General features: G+C 36.4%; 1 protein-coding gene and 1 pseudogene across 2 annotated transcripts; both read right to left on the bottom strand.

Moving 5' to 3' along the window:
• Position 1: 1 nt before the first annotated feature.
• LOC122301178 lies at positions 2-6,393 on the bottom strand (annotated as a pseudogene).
• Positions 6,394-15,956: 9,563 nt separating this feature from the next.
• Positions 15,957-19,196, bottom strand: LOC122289440 (serotransferrin-like). Of its 2 annotated transcripts, none has more exons than XM_043096422.1 (7): positions 18,876-19,196; positions 18,461-18,801; positions 17,269-17,850; positions 17,133-17,189; positions 16,659-16,793; positions 16,387-16,520; positions 15,957-16,283 (listed from the first exon to the last, which is right to left on the bottom strand). In XM_043096422.1, the coding sequence occupies exons 1-7, from the start codon at positions 19,053-19,055 to the stop codon at positions 16,198-16,200; spliced, it is 1,515 nt and encodes a 504-aa protein (XP_042952356.1). In that variant the 5' UTR covers positions 19,056-19,196; the 3' UTR covers positions 15,957-16,197. The 2 variants fall into 2 exon arrangements, with proteins under 2 accessions (XP_042952356.1, XP_042952364.1); XM_043096430.1 differs by having other exon boundaries at positions 18,461-18,785; positions 18,876-19,168.
• Positions 19,197-27,145: the final 7,949 nt, after the last annotated feature.

The following is a 27,145-nucleotide window of genomic DNA, read 5'->3' on the forward strand; positions in this document are numbered from 1 at the left end:
ATTCCATTTGTTCACATTATTTCTACAAGATTTAAGAATAAGATAGTGTCTGTAGACAACAAAAGCAATTAAGATACTAGCAATTCATACAACAAGAATACATGAAGCCCGCCACCTCCCTGCATGTGCTAAGAAAGAAGGAAAATAAACGAGGAAAAAAGAAAAACACTGAACTAGCATTCTCGCATACATGCAAATCTCTCTTCTGATGGTAGGAAAATTTCCGCTGACAAATTACACCGCGTGGACAGCAACTAAAATGCTACAGCTGCTTTAGCATCTATTACAAGGGTACTTTGTTTGGCTCCAGCCCCGGCAAAAGCATGGGTTCTTGTAGATTTGGATTGATTGGAAACAGATTGCACTGACCATGCTGTGCCATCAATTGATCCAGAAGTACCAGAGCTACCATGGCTTCTACCATCGGCACAGCTGCATCACCATCCCCAACCAACCATCGAAACAAACTTTGTAAGGGAACATTTCCTCCCAAATAAATCCATGATAAACTAATCAACAAAATATATGAATTGAGCCTTTGATATGCTTCTTAATATAATGTTTTATTATAGACGATGATAGCATGCCACATTAAGGTTCTCAAAGAGTTGGACTATCTAGGCCAGATCACATGCTGTTAGATTTTTTTTTAAGGTTAAGATAAACATACAAAGAGTAGATCTTGAAACCACAACCTCACCCTGCATCCACTAGTATGAGAGGTGTTAATTGAATTAGAGCTCACTGCAAATTTCCAGTACTCGTGGACATGGGTTGATGGGAAACAAATCACATTCTTAGATTCCACCATCAATCTATCCACAACTACCAGGGCTACCAATGTCTTCTACACTGGTACACAAGTTACAACCATACTGCTGCATCACCATCCCAACCAAACACACAACAAACTTGTTTTTGATAAATCCTTCATCTATTGATATAAAAAAATGGTGAAAACATGGTGCGGATTATAGAAGAGAAAAAACTTGGAGAGAATTTTCATCAGAGTAGATTGGAAACACAACACAAATAATGGAACAACCTCTCAAAGGAGGTTCATTATTTTGCACATCTTATACTTGAGATATTGATGATAATGTCACAGTTTTCGAATACTCAAGTTTTAGGTTTTTGTCTTATAGACACACACACACACACACACACACACACACAACCTTCCCTCATAGACTCAAACCATTTTATAAATGATTGTTTTGCATGTCATCAATTTAAGAAAAAAGAAAGGAAAGAGAAGATCCTAATAAGTTGATACGGTGAGTTCTAATCATCAACTGCAAGAATCTTAATTGGAAAGATTGGCCAAGGTGGTGAATAAAATTTGAACAACAAACCAGGGTACTACCTCGTGGGACAACACAAGGATCATGACGACCATGAGCTATTAGTTCCATCTCTTTTTTGTCTCTAGTCACTGTATGCTGCTTATTCTGCACAAGCATCGTAAAAAATATCAATCTAAACCATTAATCTAAAAAGGATAATATGAATGCCAGGCAAGATGTAAGTATTCAAAAAGTAGCCTTTTCATGCCAGGAGAGCTTACTCCAATGGCCGGTAGCTGTCGGCTTGAAAGCTATTCTCATGCTTATGATTTCCCCATTTGATATTCCTCCCTGCTCATCAACATAGGCCATCTTAGTGAACCATTCTTTCTCAATAAGGGGAGAGAGAGAGAGAGAGAGAGAGAGAGAGAGGAATATTAACAAGTCATCCGCAGCAAGTTAAAAAAAAAAAAATCAATCACATAACAAATACCTGAATCCCACCAGAGCGGTTTGTTCTCGTCCGGATTCTTCCATGTTCGTCAGTGAAGAACTCATCATTATGTTCACTCCCAGTTAAAAAGGTTCCTAGAAAGATTTCACAGATAAAGTATTAGAACACAATCAAGACAAATTATAGCATTTCGAGTGCGATGTAAATTAATCAACCTGCAAAGCCACTGCCAATCTCAAAGCCCTTTGTTGCAGGTAATGACATAACAGCTTCAGCAAGCTGAGCTTCAAGTTTGTCAAAAACTGGGGAACCAAGGCCCTGACACAAAATAATGTAATTGATACCTTCAGTTGGAGATTGCAAAATATTAAAGATATTGCAGAAAAATTTATTTGAACAAGTTTTCAGTGCTAAGGTCAAGAAAATGTCCTCTAAATTTCACACGTGGAGATGCAATAAACATTTTGGGTTCTTACACGTGGGCAACTCCTCACAATGCAAGTGACAACACCACCACCAATAGAATTCCCCCTCACACGGACGGCATCTATAGCATCAATCATCTTGTCAGCGTATTCTGGATCTGGGCATCTTACAATATTACTCTCGATCTGGTAACAATTTATTAAGAGAAGAATCAGGCAAAAATGTACACTCAGAATTGAAGGCAATGCATCCAAAACTCTTCAATCTCTAAAGCTAAAGCAAGTCAGGAAAAAAAAGTTTACATAATAATCAAAATGAATTTAGGTTGAAGAGACTGACAGAGTGAGGGACAGAGAGAATTCGTGTCTAGTGTGCTTGCATGGGTTCAGGTCATAATTTTAAAAAGTGTTCTTTTTGTGTGTTAGGACAGGAAACGGCCTGATATACATAATGCACTTATACCATTACAAGACATCTATGTAATAAACACTGTCATAGTGTTGGCATTATTCATGTCAAAACTAGTTCACTTTAAGGTTAAGTGGATCCATTGAGAAAATAAACTATTAGTCTATTACAGAAATTTCACATGTAAAAAACTAGCATTTCCATCAAAATAAACTGTCAAGGAAAACAGCAATAAGACAACTCTAAGACAGCGTGGAGCATGAAGGAAAATGTTATTGACGTATCATTCCTAATTCATGGACAGAAGCTAACTTTTGGCAACAAAAACGTTTTTATCTCAAAGCAGAGCAAAGCATTGCCACCATGTACCATGAGGAAAAATTGAAATTGAGGAGTAGCAAACACCCGTGATAAAGGTATAAAACGAGGTTTATCACTTTTTCATTATACACAGAAATACAAATTTTTATTTAGTGGCTAGTGCATGGCAATAGTCCTATTGGGGCTACTTTTTTGTCGCATCACAACATTATGAGATTAAAACTAGCACCAGTTACTTTACCAGATCAAGTGTCAGGGTGTCATGATCAATTAAATCCTCTGGAAGTACAACCTTATGAACTTGAGAGACATAAGCAAGAATCTGAAGATCAACAAAAAAAAGTTTGGAAAAAGAAAGATAATGTGTCGCAAACTACAATCAGAAATATGGTTGTAGCATATAATATATTTATGGATGCACTTTTCCGATGATATATTAAAATCATGTCGACTGAAGAGATCTCAAACCTTTAACCACCCAAGTAATAGATAGTTAGCCAAGGAAAATTAAGAGCCAGCAGTCTAATTAATTGTTCAGTAACATGTAAGTGGGACCTTACAGTTGCCAATGTCAGCATCAGGTCTAATTCAAACTTCTGTCACTGACAGCATTTTTACTTTTTTTTTAACAAGTAATCAAAGGTATAAAAACCGAATAAGTATAGTCTAGGTACACAGGAAATACACAAAAGGAATGCCTAACCAGAAATAGGAGGCATTTTCAATTTGATGAGGGGAATCAACTTCACTCCGCCAAGCCTTGCTTCCAACTAATTTGTGGTCTTATCCATGAATCCTCATTAAAATAATTTGGGCCAGCCACATTTTTAAGAAGGAGAATTGAGTGCAACAAATATATACATCTTAAAGTGACTTAGCCAACAAGCTTTTTCATGCATGTTTATATTGCTATACAATTCCTAATAAAAAAACCAAATGAAATGAATTTCAAAAATATAAACAGACACACCAAGAGGATAACAAAATCGTGAGCATTGAATACAAGAGTATGCACTACTAATTGAGACCCTCATAATCACAAAGAAATGGACAACAGACAGAGTTTGAACCTGCAACTCAAAACCACAAGCGCACCTCAGTTCCAGCGAGGTTCTTTAGGATTTTCTTGGCAACAGCCCCAGCAGCAACTCTCCCAATAGTTTCTCTTGCTGAAGATCTACCACCACCCTTCAATTATAGGTTGAACCAATATGTTTAAATTTCCAAAATGCAAAAACTCCCATCAAACTTAAACTTCAATGGGAAAAATGTTACCTGCACCGCCCTGACACCATACTTCATGTCATAAGTTGCATCTGCATGAGAAGGCCTATAGGCTATTGACATTTCACTATAATCCTGAAACAATACCCTTTGAGATCTTATGAGAACCACAAAAGCTGCAAACCAGTTCCAAATGAGATCGGTTTGCTCAAGAATCAGTGTGTCCATATACTGAATGGGTAAGAAATCAATTCATACCATCCTAAACTACAATAATTTGCTAGGCAAGAAATCAAAGCATGCTAAATAACTAGCCAGTACACATCTCCACAACCTTTGAATGGAGTTTACCAAAATTTAGCACATTTAAGAACCTCCAAGCTGAAAATATTCCATTGTGTTTACCCTTGAATAAAATAACGATAGCATCCGGAAATGAATCATCACAGAAGCCATGATTATAAACAAGTAATATTACTATGTCAACTGCAGTTATTCAATGGGAAAATTCATTCCAAATGCAATATAAGAAGCACTTGAAGGATTGTCTCCATGAGATATCCACATGGACCCAGTGACCTAAAGAGCCCTTAACAGGTGCCCAATTATCTGGAATTAGTTGAGTATAGAATACATGAAGAAAACAAAGACCTGAGAATGGTCTGTCCATTAACCCTCCATACCGTTGTTTATACTCATTAACGTTTCCTCTTCAAACATATTGTATTATAAGCACACATAAAAGTAAATACTCACATGTCCTCTTTGATCAGTATTGGGTACAAATACAGTAATTGCTGTTCCAGTAGTCACTCCTGCATTTAAAAAATTTTCTTCTCAATCTGAACACCACAAATGAATAAGTTATTCGATGGCAATGAAAAGAAAGATCTAAACCTTCGGAAACGCCCGAAAGTATTCGGCACGTATCAGTCTCCTTCCTCGGTGTAGTAATTCGACTCTGACCTGGCCTCCTAGACATGATAACTCCAACAGATTAATCCTCAAAAGTTCAAAACATTTATCGCAGAGCAAAAATCAGTATCCCAATATTTCTGTTTCGAACTCTACAAGCTTTAGCACGATATAAAGACAAGTCAATAGGGATATCATACTCATACACGCAAGTACCATGTAAGTTAAGAACCAAATGTTCATCAGTAATGAATATGTCGAATAGTTCCATATCATCTAATACCTTCTGTCAAGTTCGAATTGCATATCAGCTTCGGAGAGGCGGAGTCGAGGAGGACATCCATCAATGACACAACCAACGCCACCCCCATGAGATTATCCAAAAGTTGTTACCCGAAAAAAATTCCCATGCGTACTCCCAGCAGCCTGGATCTCTGTGATTTAGCATTAATCATGTCAGAATCCAGAGATCCAACTTATTAGTCTAATCCATCAATCCCATAACTCCCATATTGCTCTCTCTGGCTCAATCATCAATCAAAGTTATGGAGTTAAATTCCATTTAAAAGCAAATTGCCGTGGACGAAACTCACGCTGAAGGATGAGTCGAAGAAATAAAAGCTTATATGAACAGTAAACTCGACATCCGATAAAATTTTAAAAGATACATCGGACAATAGCAATAAATTATTTAAAAACAAAAAGAACGGCGAATATGAGTCAATTGCATGTAAAAATAGACAGGGGAGAGAGAGACTGACAGAGCTTCTTGGGAGTAGTGGTAGGGATGTAAATATGTAGGGATGAACGAAGAAGATGTGAGGGGAGGTAACGGAGTCCAAAGAAGGCATCGGTGCGGGAGGCGCCGAGAAATGGCTTCGTTGAGACAGAGGAGGGAGTGTCACAACCCTCCAGGAGATTTGCCCCGGGACGACACCTCGGCACAACCTATGGAGGGTCAGGACAATCACATGGCTAGTCTGCTTGCATGCCTTGGCTCAAACCATGACACGCAGCAGGCGAGCATGGAGGCTATTGACCGCGCGCAGACCATGCGTGCAGGCTTACGCGTGCTCTTGAGCGTGTATTTGCGCACATGCATGCGTGCCCCCATTGGCATGCCATCCAGCGCACGGCTCCAGCCCGTGCCTTGCAGAGCAGGTTAGTGGCATGCCTCGCGGCATGCCATCCGGCACATGGCTCCAACCCATGCCTTGAGTAGCAGGTCAGTGGCATGCCCACCAGGCATGCCATGCAGACTCAGCGCCTAGGCCACCAACCTGGTCCATGCCGTGCACCATCATGGCTTACCTTCAGCAAGTCATGCCCACCATGCCGTACACCACCATGGCTCACCATCAGCTAGCCATGCCGCACCACCCTGGCTCACCATCAGTCAACCATGCTGCGCACCACCATGGCTTACCACCCAGCAAGCCATGACCGCACCACCTGACCATGGACCGACCTGACCACCGTGCACCACCTAGCCCACCATGGGCCATGCATACCACGGCTAGCCTTGGTCCCTGGCCATTATTTTGTTATTTATTTAATTTGTTTTATTTATTTATTTTCTAGGGACCTATTGGGGGTTTCCAATTTGTTTTTCTTATAAATAGGACCTTCTTCATTTGCTTTAGTATCTTTTGGCAAACTCCTAGAGGGAAGACTCTTGTTTGAGATATCACAAACTGGTGCCTTTGCACTTAGGCTTTTTGGGTGCAATTCGTGAATCCCAAAGAGAGAATCACACTTTGCAATTCGTGAATAAGTGTGATTCAATCTATCTTGTTCTTGCAACTTGGTGCAATTCGTGAATTCAAGTTGTGTTTATCAATCTATGAGATTTATTCATTACTTGTGCAATCCATGAATTAAGTATTGATTATCCTTTTTATGTGTTTGTTCATTCAAGTTCATTAGTATTTTGCTATTGTTCTTGAGTGTTCTTCATTTTGTTCTTCATTGTTCATGCATGTTTTTCATTGTGTTCATGCGTGTTCATCCTTGTTCTTGAGGTGATTCTTATTGAATTTGGCTCATTCAATCCGTCCAACCCCTCCAAATTGCCCACCATAGTGTTTGTCAACTTTCCATAGTTGATTGCTTCATCCATTTTATCCTAGCTGCCTCCTACATCTTCCAATTAAGATTCTTATCATTTAGGAATCCTAATTGATCCTTAAAATCACTCCCATAATCAGCCATTTATATCTCCATCATATCCCAAGATTTTAGAAAGGTCATCTCCAAGATTCAAGGAAGTTTGACTTCCAAGACTTTAGGAAACTTCCTAAAATCCCTCCATCACCAAATATTCGGCCAACCCTAGCTTGCCCACTCCACATCACTCACCTTCCATCCTAGCCACCCATCTTACATCTTCTAAACCCTAAACACAACTTCCAAACCCTAAACCCTCTTCCAAGTGGCGCCTACACTAGCACACACTTGTGCCGTGCGCCCATCACCCTTGAACCACATAACCCTTCATCTTCCATCATTCCATACACTCATCTTAGCCTAAACACTTAACCCCACCATCCCCAAGTGGTCATATTGACCACCTTTGCACGTGAGCCAAGCAAGAGAGGAACCAAGGTTCGGTCATCACAAGGCCTCCATTGGCGTGGAGGACTTGGTGTTTTGGGTTTAGACCGAGGACCCCAATACTAATTGGTGCTTTCATTGAGAGGATTCTTGTTTGGTGATTTTGAGAAGTTCTCACTTCTCCAAGAGGTAAAGAACGAGATAACTCAACCTTGTGAATTTGATTGGGAGGTCCACGGAGGACCTCGACATTGTTTACTTTCTTGTTGCTTGTGAATTGTTGAATTGAATTTTGGAGGTTGAGGTAGAGGACGGAATAGTGTTACTTGAAGGTGGAGGACCCGTGGTAGGACTTGTGCTTGTGCAAGAGGGGTTGTCCATCCACATAGGTGGGCAACTCAAGGTTGGACCTTTGAGGACTTTCCCTACGTCCAAAGAGTGTTCAAGTTGCTGTCCAAGCTCCATCAAATAAAGAGTTTTCAGTTTGCAAGTCGGTTTGCAAGTGTTTGAGAAGCTAGTTTGCAAGCGCCATGTCCGGGGTGAATGTAGAAACCAAATGAGAGAGGAGTTCCAACCGGGAACGCCTTGAGATGCTTGATGGGCATACATCTAAGATCATGGACATTCTTGGTGAGGTTAACACTAACATGGCCGAACTAAGGATGGCCTTGAATGCCACCACTCGGGATAGCATTGAGAATAGAAGAGCCTTAGATTCTATGCGGAGAGAGAACCATGAGAGCATAGAAAGGTTGGAGAGAAGACTTGTTGAAGACTAAGGGCAACGCCATGAGACTAATGGACAAAAGCATGATGCTTTTGTTGATGGTGTAGAAACAAGTGTGACTGAATCCATGTATGTGCCACCTAGAGATGAGTTGAGAAAAGGAGGTCGTGTTGAGAACGACCATGTGGCCGTGGAGAGATGGATCCGTGATGAGGGGAATCGTACTAGATTCCCAACCATGAGAGGAGAACCACACGTGGTGAGGTATGAGATCCCAAAGCATGAGAATGGCCATGAGGCCGAGTATGAGCATGATATAGAGAGGCCTTTGGGCCATGATAACCGGTATGAGAGAAGACACTATGACCGTGAGAGAGATAGAGGACATCATGGTGGAAGAGATGGTGATGGTCACCATTATGATGAGAGAGTTAGAAACCGAACTTATGACCGGGGACCTAAGAGACCCAAGGTGGACTTTCCTAAGTTCAATGGGGGGATCCATATGAGTGGTTGGATAAGGTGGATCACTATTTCTGCGTGTATGATGTGCCAAGAAGAGAAAGAGTGTCTACGGCTTATTTTTATCTAGAGGGAAGAGCAAGCAAATGGTGGCGTTGGCTTCGGGATCAATATGACAAAGAGAGGAGGCGCCTAGGTTGGATCGCCTTTGAAAAAGAATTTTTGATGCAATTTGGACCTTCACCAATTGTCAACCATCATGGGCAATTGGCAAAGTTGAAACAAGAGGGAAAAGTACACCATTACATTGAGGAGTTTCGGCAACTCCAAACCTTGGTTAGGGGTTGATCCGAAGAGGCACTAATTGGTACTTTTGTAGATGGGTTGAAAACTTGGCTTGCCAAGGAGATAAAGTTAAAGCAACCAAGAAGTTTGCAAGAAGTCATGAGAATAACGGAGATTCTTGAAGAGAGCACTCACATTGAGAAGCGTCATTCTAAGGATATGGGGAGCAAAATTTCAAAACCTTTGCAAACCAAAGTTTCTTGGAAAGACAAGGAGGGAGAAGCGAGTGCATCAAAACCAAAGCCATATGAAGTGAAGAAGATGTCTAGAGAAGAGGTCCAAGAGAGGATAAAGAAGGGTTTTTGTTTCAAGTGTGGTGACAAATGGAGCAAAGAACACAAGTGTAGGGCCGGGCAAGCATATGTGTTGCTTGAAGATGAAAGCAATGAAATAGAAGATGAGGCACATGAAGAGACATCTAGTGAAGAGTTGGAGCAAGAGGGGGCCGAATTTAGTGAATCACTAGAGAAGGCCGAATTGTCCTTGAATGTCATTTTGGGTGTACCTAGACCCGCATCAATGAGAGTGATGGCATGGGTAGGAAAGTTTGAGGTGACTCTTTTGGTGGATAGTGGATCCACCCACAACTTTGTCAACTCCAATATTGTCACCAAGATTGGGTTGAAGTCGTGTGCCATAAACCCATTTGAGGTGAAAGTTGCAAATGGGGACAAGTTGAAGTGTGAAGAGATTGTCAAGGAAGTGAAGATGAACATACAAGGTGTAAGGATTGTAGCCGATCTTCATGTCTTGGCACTTGGAGGTCTTAAGATTGTATTGGGCAACGCTTGGCTTAGAAGCGTTGGAAGAGTGATCAATGATTATGGGAAGATGACCATGGAATTCAAGCTTGGGACCAAGAAGCATATGTGGACAGCTTTGATACCTAAGGAAGAGAAGCCTTGTGTGGCTTTGATATCCGAGGAGAACTACTTGTTGTGGACTACTTATGAAGAAGATGATCCCATGTTGATGGCCTTGAGTGGGACCGAATGGAGAGTGTGGGACAAGATTAGAGAGGCCACACGCCTTAATGCACGGGCCTTGGAGATTATTGAGCTACTTGATGCCCAAGGTGGAGGAGTGGTTGGTTTCAAAGTAAGAGACAGTCTCATCTATTACAAGGGGTATGTCTATGTCCCTAATGTGCCGAATTTGAGGAAGAAGATGACTATGAAACTCTCCAAGAAATACTATGGGCCTTTTAAAGTATTGGAAAGGTTGGGGGAGGTAGCTTATAGATTGGAACTTCCCCCATTATCTAAACTTCACCCGATTTTTCATGTGACTTTGTTGAAGAAGAGGATTGGGGACCCGAGCCTTATTGTAGAAGAGCTTCCAAACTTTGATGATGAGGGGAAGATGCTCTTACAACCAAGAGCGGTTCTTGAATATAGGATAGTGACTCGAGGGAGGACAAGGAGGAAGGCATGGCAAGTATTGATCCAATGGCAAGGGGTGCCGAGAGAGGAGGCATCATGGGAGGATTATGATGACATAGTGTCGAGGTATCCAAATTTGATCCTTGAGGGCAAGGATGTGCTTGAAGGGAGGGGGAATGTCACAACCCCTAAGAGATTTGCTCGGGACCACACATCGGCACGACCCATGGAGGGTCAGGACAATCACATGGCTAGTCTGCTTGCATGCCTGACTCAAACCATGACACGCAGCGGGCAAGCATGGAGGCTACTGACCGCGCGCAGACCATGCGTGCAGGCTTGAGCTGCCCTTGAGCGTGCATTTGTGCGCATGCATGCGTGCCCCCACACCACCTAACAAGGCCAGTGGCGTGCCCCCACAGGCATGCCATTCAGCGTAAGGCTCCAGCCAGTGCTTTGCAGAGCAGGTTAGTGGCATGCCGCATCCAGCGCATGGCTCCAGCCCATGCCTTGCGGAGCAGGTCAGTGGCATGCTCACCAGGCATGTCATCTAGCGCATGGTTCCAGCCCATGCCTTGCAGACTCAGCGCCCAGGCCACCAACCTAGGCCATGCCGTGCACCATCATGGCTTACCTTCAGCAAGCCATGCCCATGATGCCGTGCACCACCATGGCTCACCATCAGCAAGCCATACCCACCATGCCGTGCACCACCATGACTCACCATCAGCTAGCCATGCCGCACCACCCTGGCTCACCATCAGCCAGCCATGACGCGCACCACCATGGCTCACCACCCAGCAAGCCATGACCGCAACACCTGACCATGGACCAACCTGACCACCGTGCACCACCTAGCCCACCATGGGCCATGCATGTCACTGCTAGCCTTGGTCCATGGCCATTATCTTGTTATTTATTTAATTTACTTTATTTATTTATTTTCTAGGGACCTATTGGGGGTTTCTAATTTGTTTTTCTTATAAATAGGACCTCCTTCATTTACTTTAGTATCTTTTAGCAAATTCCTAGAGGGAAGACTCTTATTTGAGAGATCACAAACTGGTGCCTTTGCACTTAGACTTTTTGGATGCAATTTGTGAATTCCAAAGAGAGAATCACACTTTGCAATTCGTGAATAAGTGTGATTCAATCTATCTTGTTCTTGTAACTTGGTGCAATTCGTGAATCCAAATTGTGTTTATCAATCTATGAGGTTTATTCATTACTTGTGCAATTCGTGAATCAAGTATTGATTATCCTTTTTATGTGTTTGTTCATTCAAGTTCATTAGTATTTTGCTATTGTTCTTGAGTGTTCTTCGTTGTTCTTAAGTGTTCTTCATTATTTATGCATGTTCTTCATTGTGTTCATGCGTGTTCATCCTTGTTCTTGAGGTGATTCTTATTGAATTTGGCTCATTCAATCCGTCCAACCCCTCCAAATCGCCCACCATAGTGTTTGTCAACTTTCCATAGTTGATTGCTTCATCCATTTTACCCTAGCTGCCTCCTACATCTTCCAATTAAGATTCCTATCATTTAGGAATCCTAATTGATCCCTAAAATCACTCCCATAATCAGTCATTCATATCTCCATCATATCCCAAGATTTTAGGAAGGTCATCTCCAAGATTCAAAGAAGTTTGACTTCCAAGATTTTAGGAAACTTCCTAAAATCCCTCCATCACCAAATATCCGGCCAACCCTAGCTTGCCCACTCCACGTCACTCACCTTCCATCCAGCCCTAAACCCTCTTCCAAGTAGCGCCTACACTAGCACACACTTGTGCTGTGCGCCCCTCACCCTTGAACCACACAACCCTTCATCTTCCATCATTTCATACACCCATCTTAGTCTAAACACTTAATCCCACCATCCCCAAGTGGTCATATTGACCACCTTTGCACTTGAGCCAAACAAGAGAGGAACCAAGGTTCAGTCATCACAAGGCTACCATTGGCGTGGAGGATTTAGTGTTTTGGGTCTAGACCAAGGACCCCAACAAGGAGCCATCATTCACCGTATCTCCCTACAACGAAGTGAATAGAGAGAGAGTGAACCGTGAAGCGTGGTTGTTGAATTTGGGGCTTTTTTTATTTTTATTTTTTTGACAAAGTCGTTTATATTTTATAGAATAATATGAAGTTGTCATGAGTTGAAATGAAATGAAAGATGAAAGTTAAATAAAATAGTATTAAAATATTAATTTTTAATATTAATATTTTTTTAAAATTTTAAAATATTAAATTATTTATTTTATTTTATATAAAAATATGAAATAATTATAATAATAAGAGAAAATTAGTTAAAATATTTTTTATATTCAACTCCCCTAAGCAAGCAAACCCTCCACCTACTCATTCACTATCACATTCAATTACATAGAATCGAAATTATGCAAGCAGCATTGCATATTATTTCTGAATAAGAGTAAAACGTATTATTAAAAGAATAAATTTTTATATAAATTTTATATTTATTTTATTTTTAAAACATTAATATACGGTATCCACTCTATATTTAATAAATAAAAATTAAATACAGTCAATTTTATGTAATTTTTATATATTTTACTATTTTGACTGATTACATTATTCTTTTAATATAAAATAATTATTTTAACCAATTATTTCAATAAAATATATAAAAATTACATAAAAATATCTATATATAATAAAACTCATATACAAATCTCGTTTCTCTCTCTCTACCACGTCTTCCTTTCAGAGTCCTTTACAGCAGAGGCATTGGGCCATTGGGTTTTATGCCAATAAAGGCTTTGTTACGGTGATAATAGCGTCCGCGACGATATGGTTGGTTTGGGTGTTGAGAAGAATTGTGAATATAAATAAAATAGATAAAAAGTAATAATAAAGTAATAAATAGTAATAAAAAATAGGTTAAAAGAAATGAATAATAATAAAAATAGGTCAAAAATAATAATAAAATAATAAATAGTAATAAAAAATGTTGATAATACCTGAGGTACTCTTAGTACCCAAACGCAGCCACGTTATTTGGCCCAAGGGACTACTCAAAATTAGTTTGTTAGATATTTAATAAGATATTTTTATTAAATAACTAACACTTAAATTTAAGTACAATTTAGATAGTGAGATGAAATGAGATAGTTTTATATAAAAGTTAAAAATTAAATAAAATATTATTAAATTATTATTTTTTAATATTATTATTATTTTGAAATTTTAAAAAATTAATTTATTTATTATATTTTATATAAAAATTTAAAAAAATTATAATCACGAAATGAAATAAAATATTTTAATTATCCAAACATAGCATTAATTTGTTACTTAATAAGAGGATCGATTAGTTATGGCGGAAGACATAACTTGTAAAAAAACCTTGATCATGTATTCTCAAACATTTATTAGAGATCTCAATTCTCCACTTTTTACTATTCATGTTTTCATTTTAAAAAAGAGAACTGGTACATATATAAAGAGATTATATAAAAATAAATTTATAAATTAATGTGATTTTATAGAATCCGTTAGATTTATTTTACAATAAAAATTACTTTATAATATAATATATCATATTAAACTACATTAATTTATGAATTTATATTTATGTAATCTTTTTATACTTAGCAACGAAATAATTAAATATGAAATAAACCCAAACAATGAGCGCAACTAAGGGATGTTGGTTATACTCCATCAACGTACGAGACTAGCGGCTTGAGAGAACAGGGTTTGAGTTGGATGGGATGCATTTCTAAAATCAAAATTTCCTAATACCATATATTTAAGATCTTTACTACTGATTTTTATTTTTTTAAAAATAAAAAATATTATTTTTTATTTTTTTATTTTTTATACTTATTTTTATTTTTTTAAAAAAATTTTGTTAATTTTGTTATTTTTAAACTAATTAAATTATTCTACTCTTCATTCATATATCACATATTTGATAAGAGAACAAAATCAAAAAGTTATGTATAATATGTAATGTGAGAATGATCATTAGGATATTTTTATATTTAATAAATGAAATTATAAATTTATCGTAATGCCTAAATCTCAATTGTGACATGGGTAACGCATGTGTCTAATGGTCGTGGTTATTAGCTCAAAGAAGAAGATAAGAGAGATAAATTAAATTAAGACTCTCTTAAATTTTAAAAGCAAAATAATATTCACAGTCATAAAATAGGCAAGCATATTTATTCTTTTTGAAAAATTGAGTAAATATAAAATCCACATAAAAAATTAGTTTTTTAATTGTATTTAACGATGTACCCTACTTTTTTAAAAGAAGTACACAATATTTACACAATCTAAAATATTACTACATACAGTTATGAGTTATACAATCGTGCATTCATTTTAAAAAGAGTGAAATTTATTATTATAAATTTAACTTTTTAATGTGGATGATATTCACTCATTTTTTTCGAAATAAGTGCGCGTCACTTTGATATTCTATGTATAAAAATATTATTTATCTTTTTCTTTTTTATCATATTTGTTTTACGTGCACGGAAAAGAAGAGTAATGTTATTTATTATCATCTTTATTATTATTTTTTTTATCATCTAATGATATAATATTAAACATTTAGAAACTATTTATTTTATTTTACTTATAAGTTTATTATTTAATATCAAAAAAAAAAATTGAGGAGACAATGATAAATAGATTTATTTTCAGAAATATTGTTGATCAAACGGCCCTAAATTTTTTATCTTTTGTTTTTTTCTAGTCAAAAGTAAGGATTCTATTCAATTCGGGATCTCATTTCTATACGATGGAGCATTAAAAATTTTTAAAAGAGCGGAAAAAAACCAGGCAGAGGTAAAGATAAAGACACTTGAGTGCTTTTATTTTTATTTTTATTTTTCTTAACGGATTAAAAAGTTTGTGACTTCAGTCTAACATTTTCATTAATAATAAGAGTAATATTATATACAGTTATTAATATATCTATTTTATATATTTTATTAATATAATTAATTATATTAATTAATTTTTAATATATAAATAATCATATTAATAGAATGGATAAAAAAATATACAAAAATACCGAACATAAAATTTTTGATAACTGAATACATCTTTCTTCACCAGCTACCAAAGCCCAAGTTAGGGGATTTGCTGCCTCGGTGGATTTTTCGTTTTCCCTAGAAAGGCCATTCATAATTTCGTTCCTCTGGCCACTAGTTTCCCATGACAAAAACCACAGGATTCCCGACTTGGGACTTTAAAAAAACATTAAATCATATATAAATGTGTTAAAAATATAATACAAATAATTAATTTTTTTTATTAGTTTAAATTTTTAGAAAAGTGATAATTTTACATAATATGAAAGTTAAGATTTTGAATTCGAATATTGACTTTACACTTCTACTTAATTTAATTAAATGTTTTATATGTTGGATTCACTTATTAAGTAAGAGTCTATAACCTACATGTGAAGAAGAGTATTACGAATATAATATTCAATAATTAAATCTACTTCTCCTCATGAGTTTAATCTCACAAAATAAAGTTCATACTTAATTTACATGGCAAGGGCCGATTAGTTGTACTGAAAATAGCAAACATAATGAACCTTTAACCATCATACGGCTGAAAAGGTGAAACAGCGCGCAGGCATAACTTTGCATGATTCGTGTCGTTTATATTTTTTTACAAAACACTGGAGGTAGTTTTCACTCTATTTCTAAGAAAACAAGATGATGAAAATTGACAAGATTGACATGAACAGGATGCCAGATGGATGGAAGACACAAGAAATTGAAGATCCATCTGTTTAGACAGTGTAAATATAAGTTAGTAATTTCTGTCTTAAACTAAAATATTAATAAAATAAAACAGAATCCACTTATTAAAGAAAAGTCGATTAATTCACCTGGTATTGAATTTACTTCGGAAGAGTTGGCTTGAGTATTGTGGGTATAAAATTCTTGTATGCTCTGTGAAACTGAAGCTGATTTTCCCAGATAAGACCTTGTGACCATCTTGACCACATCTAATCCTTGAGTGCTACAAAAAGAAAAAAAAAAAAAAATGATGAACTTTAGCTTGCTTAAGAGTTTGCAATATAAGTTTTCACAAGACACAGACTAATATGGGAATCTGGGGAAAAAAATAGAACTCATGCCAGACAGCCTAATTGATTACCTTGGGCTAATTTGATGGCTGGCACTAGCTTTTCCTTCATTGGTAACGTTCGTTAATGCTTCCAGGACGAACAATTTCTTTTTGGTTGCGATGGAGTTACTTGCCATAATCATGTTTGCAGGAACACTTCCATATCTAATTGTGACAAATAAAACTATTTCAAAATGAGCATCATCGAGCATAGAAAAAGACCACAGATATATACCAAGGCAAAGTGGTAAGGATCTGTCTTTGGGGTATGCTTTCTGGTTTAAATTCGAATTTTTAGATTCCTATAATCGAAGGGAGATAGACATAATATGTAGACCTCGTAATTTTTCGAAGTTTCTCATCATCGTAAAATAAAAAAGCCATTAATAAGGCCACTGTTCCTAATGTTGCTACGGACACTAAACCTTAGGTGACTTAAACCATGAGAAATTGAGAATCACTGTGAAAAGATTAATAACAAAGTATCAAGCTGGAAAAACTTACGAACAAGCTCCGGGATAACCGTTGATTTCTCTGCAGCCTCCTTGAGGACAGAGATACCTGCATTAAGGAAACAAAAGTAGCTTTGATGAGGGAATTAAAAGAAATTATGTTCAAAAAGTAAGCCAATGCTACCCACATGAAGTCTCTAATTGACTTGTTTGACCATGACTGGTTATGAGGTCCCTCCATCGAATAGAGCAAAGCAGTATCCGCTTTGAGAAATGCAATGTCTCCCATTTCCTCCACAAGGCACCTAAATGCTCCCGACTCACCAAAATACAAACTCTTGGATGGGCAAAAGCCATTTTCATCACCACATCCATTACAAACACCGGAGACCTCAAGCTCAGAAGGAGCACAGACCTCGGAGAAAAAACTCCCCGCAATCTCCCTGTCGTTCAATTTTTCATAAGCAAGCAATGTTTTGATATGAGTAATGGGGTAGTTCCAACCGGCTGCTGTGGAGTAACCTCCATGGCAAGACTTCTTGCCCTTGAAATCCAATAAGCTGATTCTCTCGTTGTCCTTGCAGGCTTGTCTGCTAACAACTGCAACCGCAAGGTAGCTTTTGGCATGATCACAGTAAACTTCATTTGCAATGGCTTTCATGGAGTAGTTAAGGAATGCAATATAAGCCAATCCTGCTTCTAAGTTTATCAAATCTGCTTCTCCTTTCTTTATCGATTCCAGACACCCTTGAGTTGTGTCCCTTTTTACACTAAACAGAATAAATAAACAAATATATCAAATTAAGGAAATAAGCAATAAATTATTAAACACGCCAATAAAAGCGAGAAGCCGTGAATAATGGAATTGCTAATAAAAGGTAGAAATGCAACTCGTTTGATAATTAGAAAATTTAAAAAATAAAATAAACAAATTCTGAAGTGATGCAGTATTACCATGGTATATTAAAATTAGAAAATGCTACTGAACTTCTTAATTTATACCATTCAAATTTTCTCTTTGACGCTGGTTAAAAAAATTAAAAATATATATTTAAAATAAAATAGCACCAGAAAGTATAAAAAAGATGACTATTAAAATTCTAAATGAAAAATTATATTTACAATTGTTGAGTGTATAAGCACTGTATAATCTTTTAAAAAATATATAAAATTTATATAAAAAATTAATTTTTTAATAATTAAAGCTATTCCTTTTTAAAATAATTATATGAAATTTACGTATTTTACAATTATGTGTAGTATTAATCCTTTATATTTATATTTTAAATTTTTTTAATAAATCACCTCACACTATATTCTAAGCTAATAGATAAATTGAGTGGTATAAACTAAGAGGTGCACTTTTAAATATAAACTTACGATTTCCACGTGTAACCTTTAGATTGCTTGAAAAGGTTCACGAAGTACTCGCAATCATTGAACGCGTCCCTCACAGTGCACCACCTCACCGTATCTGATCCCGTATCTTCCGTCGGAGCACGACTCGGTGCAATCTCGCCGGGATACTCACCTCTACTATCATCTCCTCCATTCTCCGGTGCTGGAGCCGGAGATCTATACAATGCGGGAGACGGAGGCGAGAATTCGTCGGACCCAGGTGATGGAGATCCTGTCAACGACGGTGACAAAGATGGTGGCCAGAAAGCCACGTCGCTGGAATCAGGCACCGGTGATGGATCCAAACCTGAAACGAAATAAAACTTCGAGAATTCCGAATCTGAGGTTCTTTAATTATATGGATATGCATATCAATGATTAGTACTAGTGCACGTACCTTGAATCGGGAATAGTTTGAAGGAGGAGAAGAACAACAAGAAGAGTGTAAAAGAAAGAAAAGTCGAGATCTGCATCTGAGAAGATGGTGTACTGTGATGTCAGTATGGTGAGGAATAATGGAGAAGTGGGATGAGACGTAGAGGATCGAGTAAACACCGTGAACCATTATTGGGTTCATTGTATGTCAAACGGCTAGCGTTAACGCAAAGGAACAACTTTAGGCCAGAGTAATTAATGTAAAGCGACGTTTAAAAACAGAGAGAAAAGAAAAACTGGTGATTTTATTTGCGTTATCTATTTTTCTCATAATTTCATTTTTAGAGGGTTATAATTTCTCTCTCGATGAAATGACTGATTTCAGCAAAATAAATAATTAATTTATAATAAAAATAAAGCGCACACACATATATTAGTTAATGAAATTAGAATTTGGATCAATAGGAACTTCCCATTAATTCCGAATGTTTGTAGAGGCCGGCCAATGCAATGCACTTTTTCTTTTGGGAAGTTTATTTTAATTTTTCTTTAAGCATTAATTGCCACTATTTTTATGTTTCATCAATTCCAATAATATTGACTTGTTTCCTAATTCCAAGCTCCAATATTATTTATAACCAGCTTGCATGCTGCATGCATCGTGCCGCATATATATAATGATCAGTACGTACCGCAAACGGTGCCTGTTGTCCCCATTGACTAGCTAAATAATATATCTTAGTTTGGTTTGGAGGCAGGACCGGATGCAAGGATGGTACGTGTTTTATTTATGAGAATAACTTAGAAACGGTCCGTTTGTCCTATTATAAGAAAAATAGCTCACCAATAAATGCTTGCCTCGTAGGTGGTCTATTAAAAAATATATGAGACTACATGGTAAGAGATAGCCTGACGCAGACCCTGATTTGGGTCATCGAAAAGCTTCCTCTATAAGTCCCTCATTTGGGTCATCGACGTAGACCCTGCGGCGGTAGACCCACTTTTTTAAACTTTTATGAATCAAAATTTTCAGCAAGAGGATAAAAGGATAAGAATCAAAATTTTCAGCAAAGGATAAAAGTATAAGAAGTATTTTTTTTTCTTTATTATTAAGAATTAGAATTGGTCAAAAATAATGGATTATTTGACAGCACATATCAAGCTTGAATTCATATTGCCAAATCACCATATTTCATCGCCTTCATCTCCTATATATATACATACTTTTGTTCTTCAAAATTTATTCCATTTTGGAAGCAAAATATAGAGAAAGAGATAGAATTTTTTAGAGAGAAAAATAGTGAAGTTTCTCTTAAATATTATCTTTCTTTTTATAAAAAATAGTATATTTTTATCTTTTTATAAGAGATGGTAGTGTCAATTGTGCTCTCCTTATTTTAGAAAGAAATTCTTATAATCCTTTTACTATAATGAAATCCTTCTACAATTTGCCCGTGGAAGATTTTTTGCTGCAATTAGTTTGGAGATTTTTCCGCGTAAAATTTGTTATGTTCATTATTTTTCATTCTTTCTCATTTCTACTTCAGTTATAATTATATGTCTCGTACCACAACGTCCTAACAAACCCTCATATGGATCTTTGAAATTTAAGGAATTGACCATGACTGAAGTTGCAAGTTTGTTGGAGAAGACGCAAAAATGATAGAAATTGTTATCCTCAATGTACAAATGAGAAGTTGTACATTAAAGATTCTCTATCCTTAATGATAGAGAAGTTGCAAGTTTCATGTCTAATTGCTACCTTTCAATAATTAGCTTCCTCTATAAGTTTAAGTTTTTGAATCATTCAGTTGTTAAGCAAACGCCAAGGCAATATAAACTTTTTTTAACTTCTTCTACAATTACTTGTCCATATTTTGAACCCTTTTCACTCACAGATGATAGAACTAATTTATTCATCAAGAGTTTGGATTTTGGCTTTCAGTCTCATGATCATGGTTGCACTGGGTTGAGCTTGGTAGAGTAGAAGTGCCATATCATGGATTGCATTTCGTGATTCTCTGGTTGTCAGAGGTGTTCGCCTTATTACAACATTTGTGAGGAGGATCTATGAATTGCGAATTTGGGCACTTAACATCCACATAATCTGAAACGAAAAACCTCGGCTCCATTAGACTAAAAAGAATCAGTACCCGCAATCCAATCAATAATTTAGTGGTACACTCGATTCTCTCATTGTTTTAGAAACCAATTTCCAATACATTCAACATTTAAATTCAGTAGTGTTCTAGCATTTTACCAGAAACCAAACAGAGTAAACTCCAAGGTCCAAACTGATGCTGGGCGCGACAAAGATGGTGCGCCATAGAGTTGGTGGGTGCAACAGAGATGGTGACACCAAAACTAGTGGTCAACAGAACTGTGAGGGTGTTCGACTGAGGGCACTTGACTATGGCGTTCAACAAATTTGAAGTTTGTGAAGCGGGCGTTCCTTCGACTAGGTTGAGTTTCAAGAGATGGTTTGACAAAGGTGTTTAGGAATGTGATGATCTTCATGTTAATTATGTGGAATTGCTGGCATGGTGGCTTACAATTGGTGGCTGGTATTCCCTTTAAAATAGTCAGACCGCTCTAAAGCGGTTCTATTTATTTATTTATACCCGATTTAGATGTTAAGATAAGTTAAATTCTTTATGAATAGTAATGAATTGAGATGATGAAGTAGGTTTTATAGAGCCCGCCTAAGATGGGTTAAAATGTATTTGGATGTTAAGATGAGTTTAAATATATTTATGAGTAAGATTAGTGCTAGACTGTTGTCTAGCAATGATCGCTGGGCGTGCTACTTAGCACAAACGTGCTTTTTTATTTTTTTTGTTCGTTTTATTTTCATATTTTTTTAGTATATTTAAATATTTTAAAAAAATAAAAAAATACATCAATACATTAAAAATCACTTCCTTAATTATTAAGTAAAAAATAATAATTTGATGAGCGGTCATTTGGAGCAGTACACTTGGGGCGGTATGGTAGATTTATCCTTATGAGAAGTTAAAAATGATTGTGGGTCCCGCATATAAAAATGTATTGAGTTAAAAAAGATTATAAGTTTCATGTGTAAAGATGTTTTAAGTTCAATGATTTAAAAGTTGAGTATCTGAATGTTAAACTCAGTTTAAATTTAGACTGAACTTAGTCCAAATTACAAATGGGGCCTTAATAATCTGAGTTCTACCTCACCACTCAGCTGAAATCTATTTTCTTTGATTTTTAAAGTAACCATCCCATCTAACCAATGCAATACATTTTAAATAATTTTAATAAACCAAATGGAAATTTGCTTACAGATGTTTAACACACAAGCTAATTATTATATGAGTTCGTGATAATAATATTTAAGATGAAAAAAACAATATTTTTCACATTTTAGAGAAGATTACCTCTCTCCAAGTGTGTTTTGTTCAATGTTCAACCGCACGCGAGCGATCAGACGATGATCTGTCCCGAGTTGTTGTTCATCGTCGTGAAAGTACAAACACGGTTGACGGCAATCAACGACTGCACCAAGCAGATAAGGCCGAAGGTGCATGTGCGAATTGGACCACTGCTTAAAGCCCTCAAAACGTGCAACCAACCAAATGAATCTGTCCATTTATGTCCTCTGCCACGGTTTTTCTCTTTTGGGTCTTCACTAAAACCCTATTTGATGTAGAGGCCCATGAAAGAGATGGCCCAGATATCCGCTAATATGTTTATTTTGGAATGAAAAATGATTCGAGCATTTCTCCTGATATTTTTATTTTTTTATTTAGTGATTAAGTAAGTATTTTTTATTAAATAAGAAATGTTTCGATCGAAATAACAGTTTAGAAACTTTCGACACTGTACTTTCTACTCTTGCAATAATAATGCATTAATGCAGACGAAATTAGGGCTTCTCATGAGATGAAATTTGAGCTATCTTCGGTCCAACTACATAAAAGTAGTATTTTTCTCCTCTCAAGGAAAGGAATTTTTTTTTTCCCCCGAATAATATAAAAAAGATTTCTAATTCATGATCCCGGCCACCGGGCCACCGGTACGCTGATCTAAGAGAAGCGGCGGACTATGTAAATTTAATTTATTGAAAGGGAGTGCAAATTAAAGAACGTTATAGATGGGAGGTAAAATTACACTAACTAGAACTATATGCAGATATGGGTGTTGCTTGGGTTAAATTCGAGATTGAAAAAAAGCACTCAATTGGTACGTAGATGTGCGCGCAGAGATAAAGATCAAAAAGAGTTTTTGCTGCGCAGCACATGCTCCTCTGTACCAGTTTCATCATCCTCAATTCTAATACCAATAGCTGCGTGCGCCTCTGTGCTTGCGTGCAGTTCGAGGCGTGTGGAAGCAGACAAGGTTACAAACTAAGCCAGTCACTCCAGTAACATATATAGCTTGAGAGAGAGAGAGAGAGAGAGAGAGAGAGAGGGGGGTTGGAGTAGAATCTAACCGCGAGACACTTAGATACAAACACGAAGGGAGCTGGGGAGTGGGGACACTGGGGGAACAGAACCGAGAGGGTCCAATGAGTCTGACACCAGGATTCCCACACTTGTTGCTTCCAACACTCTACACGATAAAGCTTTTTCAATTTTTAAATAAATGGGGTTCGTTCACTTTTTTATTCTCTCTTTCAGATCACTCGCCATTTTCTACATACAAGGAAAGGAAAGGTGGAGTTTTTTTGCAGCCTTTTCTAGACATGAGAGATCGATCACTCTCTTCATCTCAGACCACCCCCTTCCACTAGTTCTCCCTTTTTATGACCTGCCATACTCTCTCTCTCTCTCTCTCTCTCTCTCTCTCTCATATGCTATGTTGCATCCCAAGATGGGCAAATGGTGTGCCCTACTTGAGGATCTTTATATCTTTATGATCTTCTTACTTATTTTTTCACTGATCAACATCCTTTTCGTTACTTTTCTTAAGGAAGCTTAACATTTTTTAATCTATGTTTCTTCTTACTAACCTTGAGTTTAACTCTAGTGAAGGTGGTGATCTTGCATGTATAGAGAGTACTTAACATTGCGTGTAGGAATTAGACTTTAATTTGCGACTTTGGTACTCCATTTTGAGTAGCTGCATGCATTCATAAATATATAATTGTTCCAACTCCACCATAGATGGGTAAGAATGGTCTGATCTTTAAAGCCACGATCTGCTAGAATACTGGTAAATGAATATTAACCCGGAGCAAAAACTATATTTACACTCGTTTTAATGTATTCTTTTGCACGGTCAAAGATAATTATTAGTATTTTCAATGCAATGATTATAAATGTCGCTATTATTTTGTTGTTATTATTATTATTGATATTTGGATTTCCCTATTTTGGGTAATTGGTACCTAAAGTTACCTCCGGCCCATGCATTCGCTGTAATTGAAAAACATCAATTTATTGTCGACGCAGTAGCACCGCATGCAATTGGTCATGTTGCCTTTTCATGATGAGGTAACTTGTCATGTACAACACTCAAAATATCTGCTAAATTTACCCATAAATGAAAATAACCCTAGCTACTTGATGTGTACTTTTACATGATCTGGTTTCACTACCTTGCATGCTTTCCTTATCCGATCGATCGAATTACAAATTACTATATTTGGAAGTGAATTCTTTCAAACATTTTGCAGTTTTTTTTTAAGTAAAACTTCCAAGATTATTAGATCACCTAATTAAAAACTCCTAATTCTTTACTCGTTTATAAGTAGTGCATACATGGCCCAGATCAGAAACCATCCTTGTCGTTGTTTGGGTGCAATCGAGAAAAGGGCAGCTTTTAACTAAAGAGTTTTACTATATATAAATACTGTCGCGTACTAATCTGTGTACCAATACTGATTTATTCATACTTAAAATTTAAATTAACATTATTTTTAATAAAATTTACTTTTTAACCAATCACATCACATTAGTGTACAGATTAGTACACAATTGTACTTGTAACTATATTTTTCCTTAACTAAATGAAATAAATTAATCATTTTAATGAATTAGCTAAAAGATCAAAGACGTAGAGATATCATAAAAGTAAATTCATAAATTGGTTGTTTGATATACTATACATGTATTTTGGCATATGAAACTATATTAATCAGTAAATATATTTTGGCATAATATTTTTGTGGCTATAGCACCTATATATCTCCTTTTTATTTCGTTGGAAACAACTGTTTTCTAATCAATTCTATATATATTATGTTTCGTGCATGTATCTTAATTATTACCAGCGTGCTAGCTCCAGCTTAATTAATTACTTTAGAGATACTTTAGCTGCGCTGAAACTTCCTAGTACTATTATTTTTTTATGGGGCTAAAGTACTCCGCGATTTTTGTGATCAATATTAGATCGACAACCAAGATGCAGCTAGCTAGGGACATGACCTGCCCGCTAGCAAGCACTAAGGAGCAATATTTTAATATTGTATAAAAGGGACAAGACATGATCATGATCTTTTACCCGGTCCCATGCTTATATTAGCTTGATCATGGTCTTTTAGAGCGGTACTGAGAGTCATGTTCTAGTCTAAAAATGGCTCATGTTTTAATAACATATATAATCTTGTCTTGATTATTGCCGTACAAAAGGGACAAGACAATGGCAAAGGATACCCGGCCCGTTAGCGCTCTTCTTGATCTACCCGGCCCCTTGATCGTCTTTTAAACTGAGAGTCATGTTTTAGTCTAAGTATTAAGGCTGATGTTTTAATATCAAATCTAATCTTGTCTTGATCATTGCCGTCGCCGGCCACCCTTCATGATGTTCTTTATCAAAAGTAGAACTTTAATGAGTTGAGCCGAGGAGCACTCGCTTATAAATTTCTTATGAAACGTAGGAAGTAAGTACGTAGTTAGAACAAACTCAAGTTCTAGCGAGCTCTCTTTATATTTTATTTAGTTTGGGTCATGATCCGTTGATCATCTGCAGAACTAGGGACTCAAACTTGCACGTACGTACGTACGTCCATCCGTTCAGTTGAGTTTATTAAATTAATTAATTAACTCAATACAATTAATGTTACTAAAACTCATTATTCAACAACTAATCTTAATTGTTTCACGCACGTACACTCATTTTTCTTATAAATGGATGGTGACAATTTCTTAATAAAAACAATCCTCATTAGAGCGGATCAAATTCTGGATAAAAAACATATTAATTAAGATAATTGAGAAATATAGAAATATATCATTATCCCTTAAATATTAACCAATTAAATAAATAAAGATTTTATCTCTCTTTAATTTGAGTTTCACCTCAGTCATCAAAATGAAAAATTATTGATTATGTAGGTTAATCGATCTATAATCCTCTTGGTCGGTCTCTGCTTCTAGCTGTCTCGGTATCCATGAAATATAAAGATTTGAACATGAGACCATAAGTTACTGTCCACGAGATTCATTAATTCCAATTGCTGATGATCGATCGTCATTGACTGGACTGAACATTTTTAGATATTAATTAATTAAAGCTGTCTGTTCTTGTGACCAAAATAGGTGCTAGCTAAACTAGCACCGTACATTATAAGTTTATATATATTTATACATTCCCGACGCTGTGTCTGTATTTTTTATTTTTATTTTTAAGGGATCGAATTGGGGTTTTTTTTCTTTCTATTTTGTAATAACGCATTTATGCCCCTAATTTCACGTACAGTTGCACCAATATATATCACGTGTGGAAACTACCACATATAGTAGTAGATGCTCTCTCCCACGTTAGGAATAAGGATATTTTTTAGCATGCGAATTCATCAGGCCAGCACGCTACAACATTTCAGCACTTTAATTATTAATTACTCCTACGTTCTCTCTATATTCATGTCATTTCAGGAATCGTTTGGGGGTAAAGTGATCTCAGATGATCTAATATAATTTTATACGGATAAGTATATTCTCCATCCAAACATACAAATACTACAAATTATTCATAAAAAATAATCTATTTTTTTTTTTTTTATCTTAACTCAGCATTGTTTATTGATGAGACTTTTATTTTTATTATTCTATCACTAATACAATAAACTAATAATTGACGAGACTCGCCATTTTTTCAAATTCTCATAAAAAAAGTTAATATATCTCAACTTACTTCATATATGATCTAAATACATCCAAACAGATTTTAATGGGATCTATTAAATTCACTCAAATATCTTAACTCACTACTATTCACATATAAATTCAGATAATATGAGATATTCTTAACATCCACATGGAGCTTAAAAGTATATGAGGGCAAGTGACAACTTGCACTTGCACACAAATTTTAATATACATTTAC

The sequence above is a fragment of the Carya illinoinensis genome, chromosome 1, assembly GCF_018687715.1.
Source record: "Carya illinoinensis cultivar Pawnee chromosome 1, C.illinoinensisPawnee_v1, whole genome shotgun sequence".
Taxonomy (NCBI): domain Eukaryota; kingdom Viridiplantae; phylum Streptophyta; class Magnoliopsida; order Fagales; family Juglandaceae; genus Carya; species Carya illinoinensis.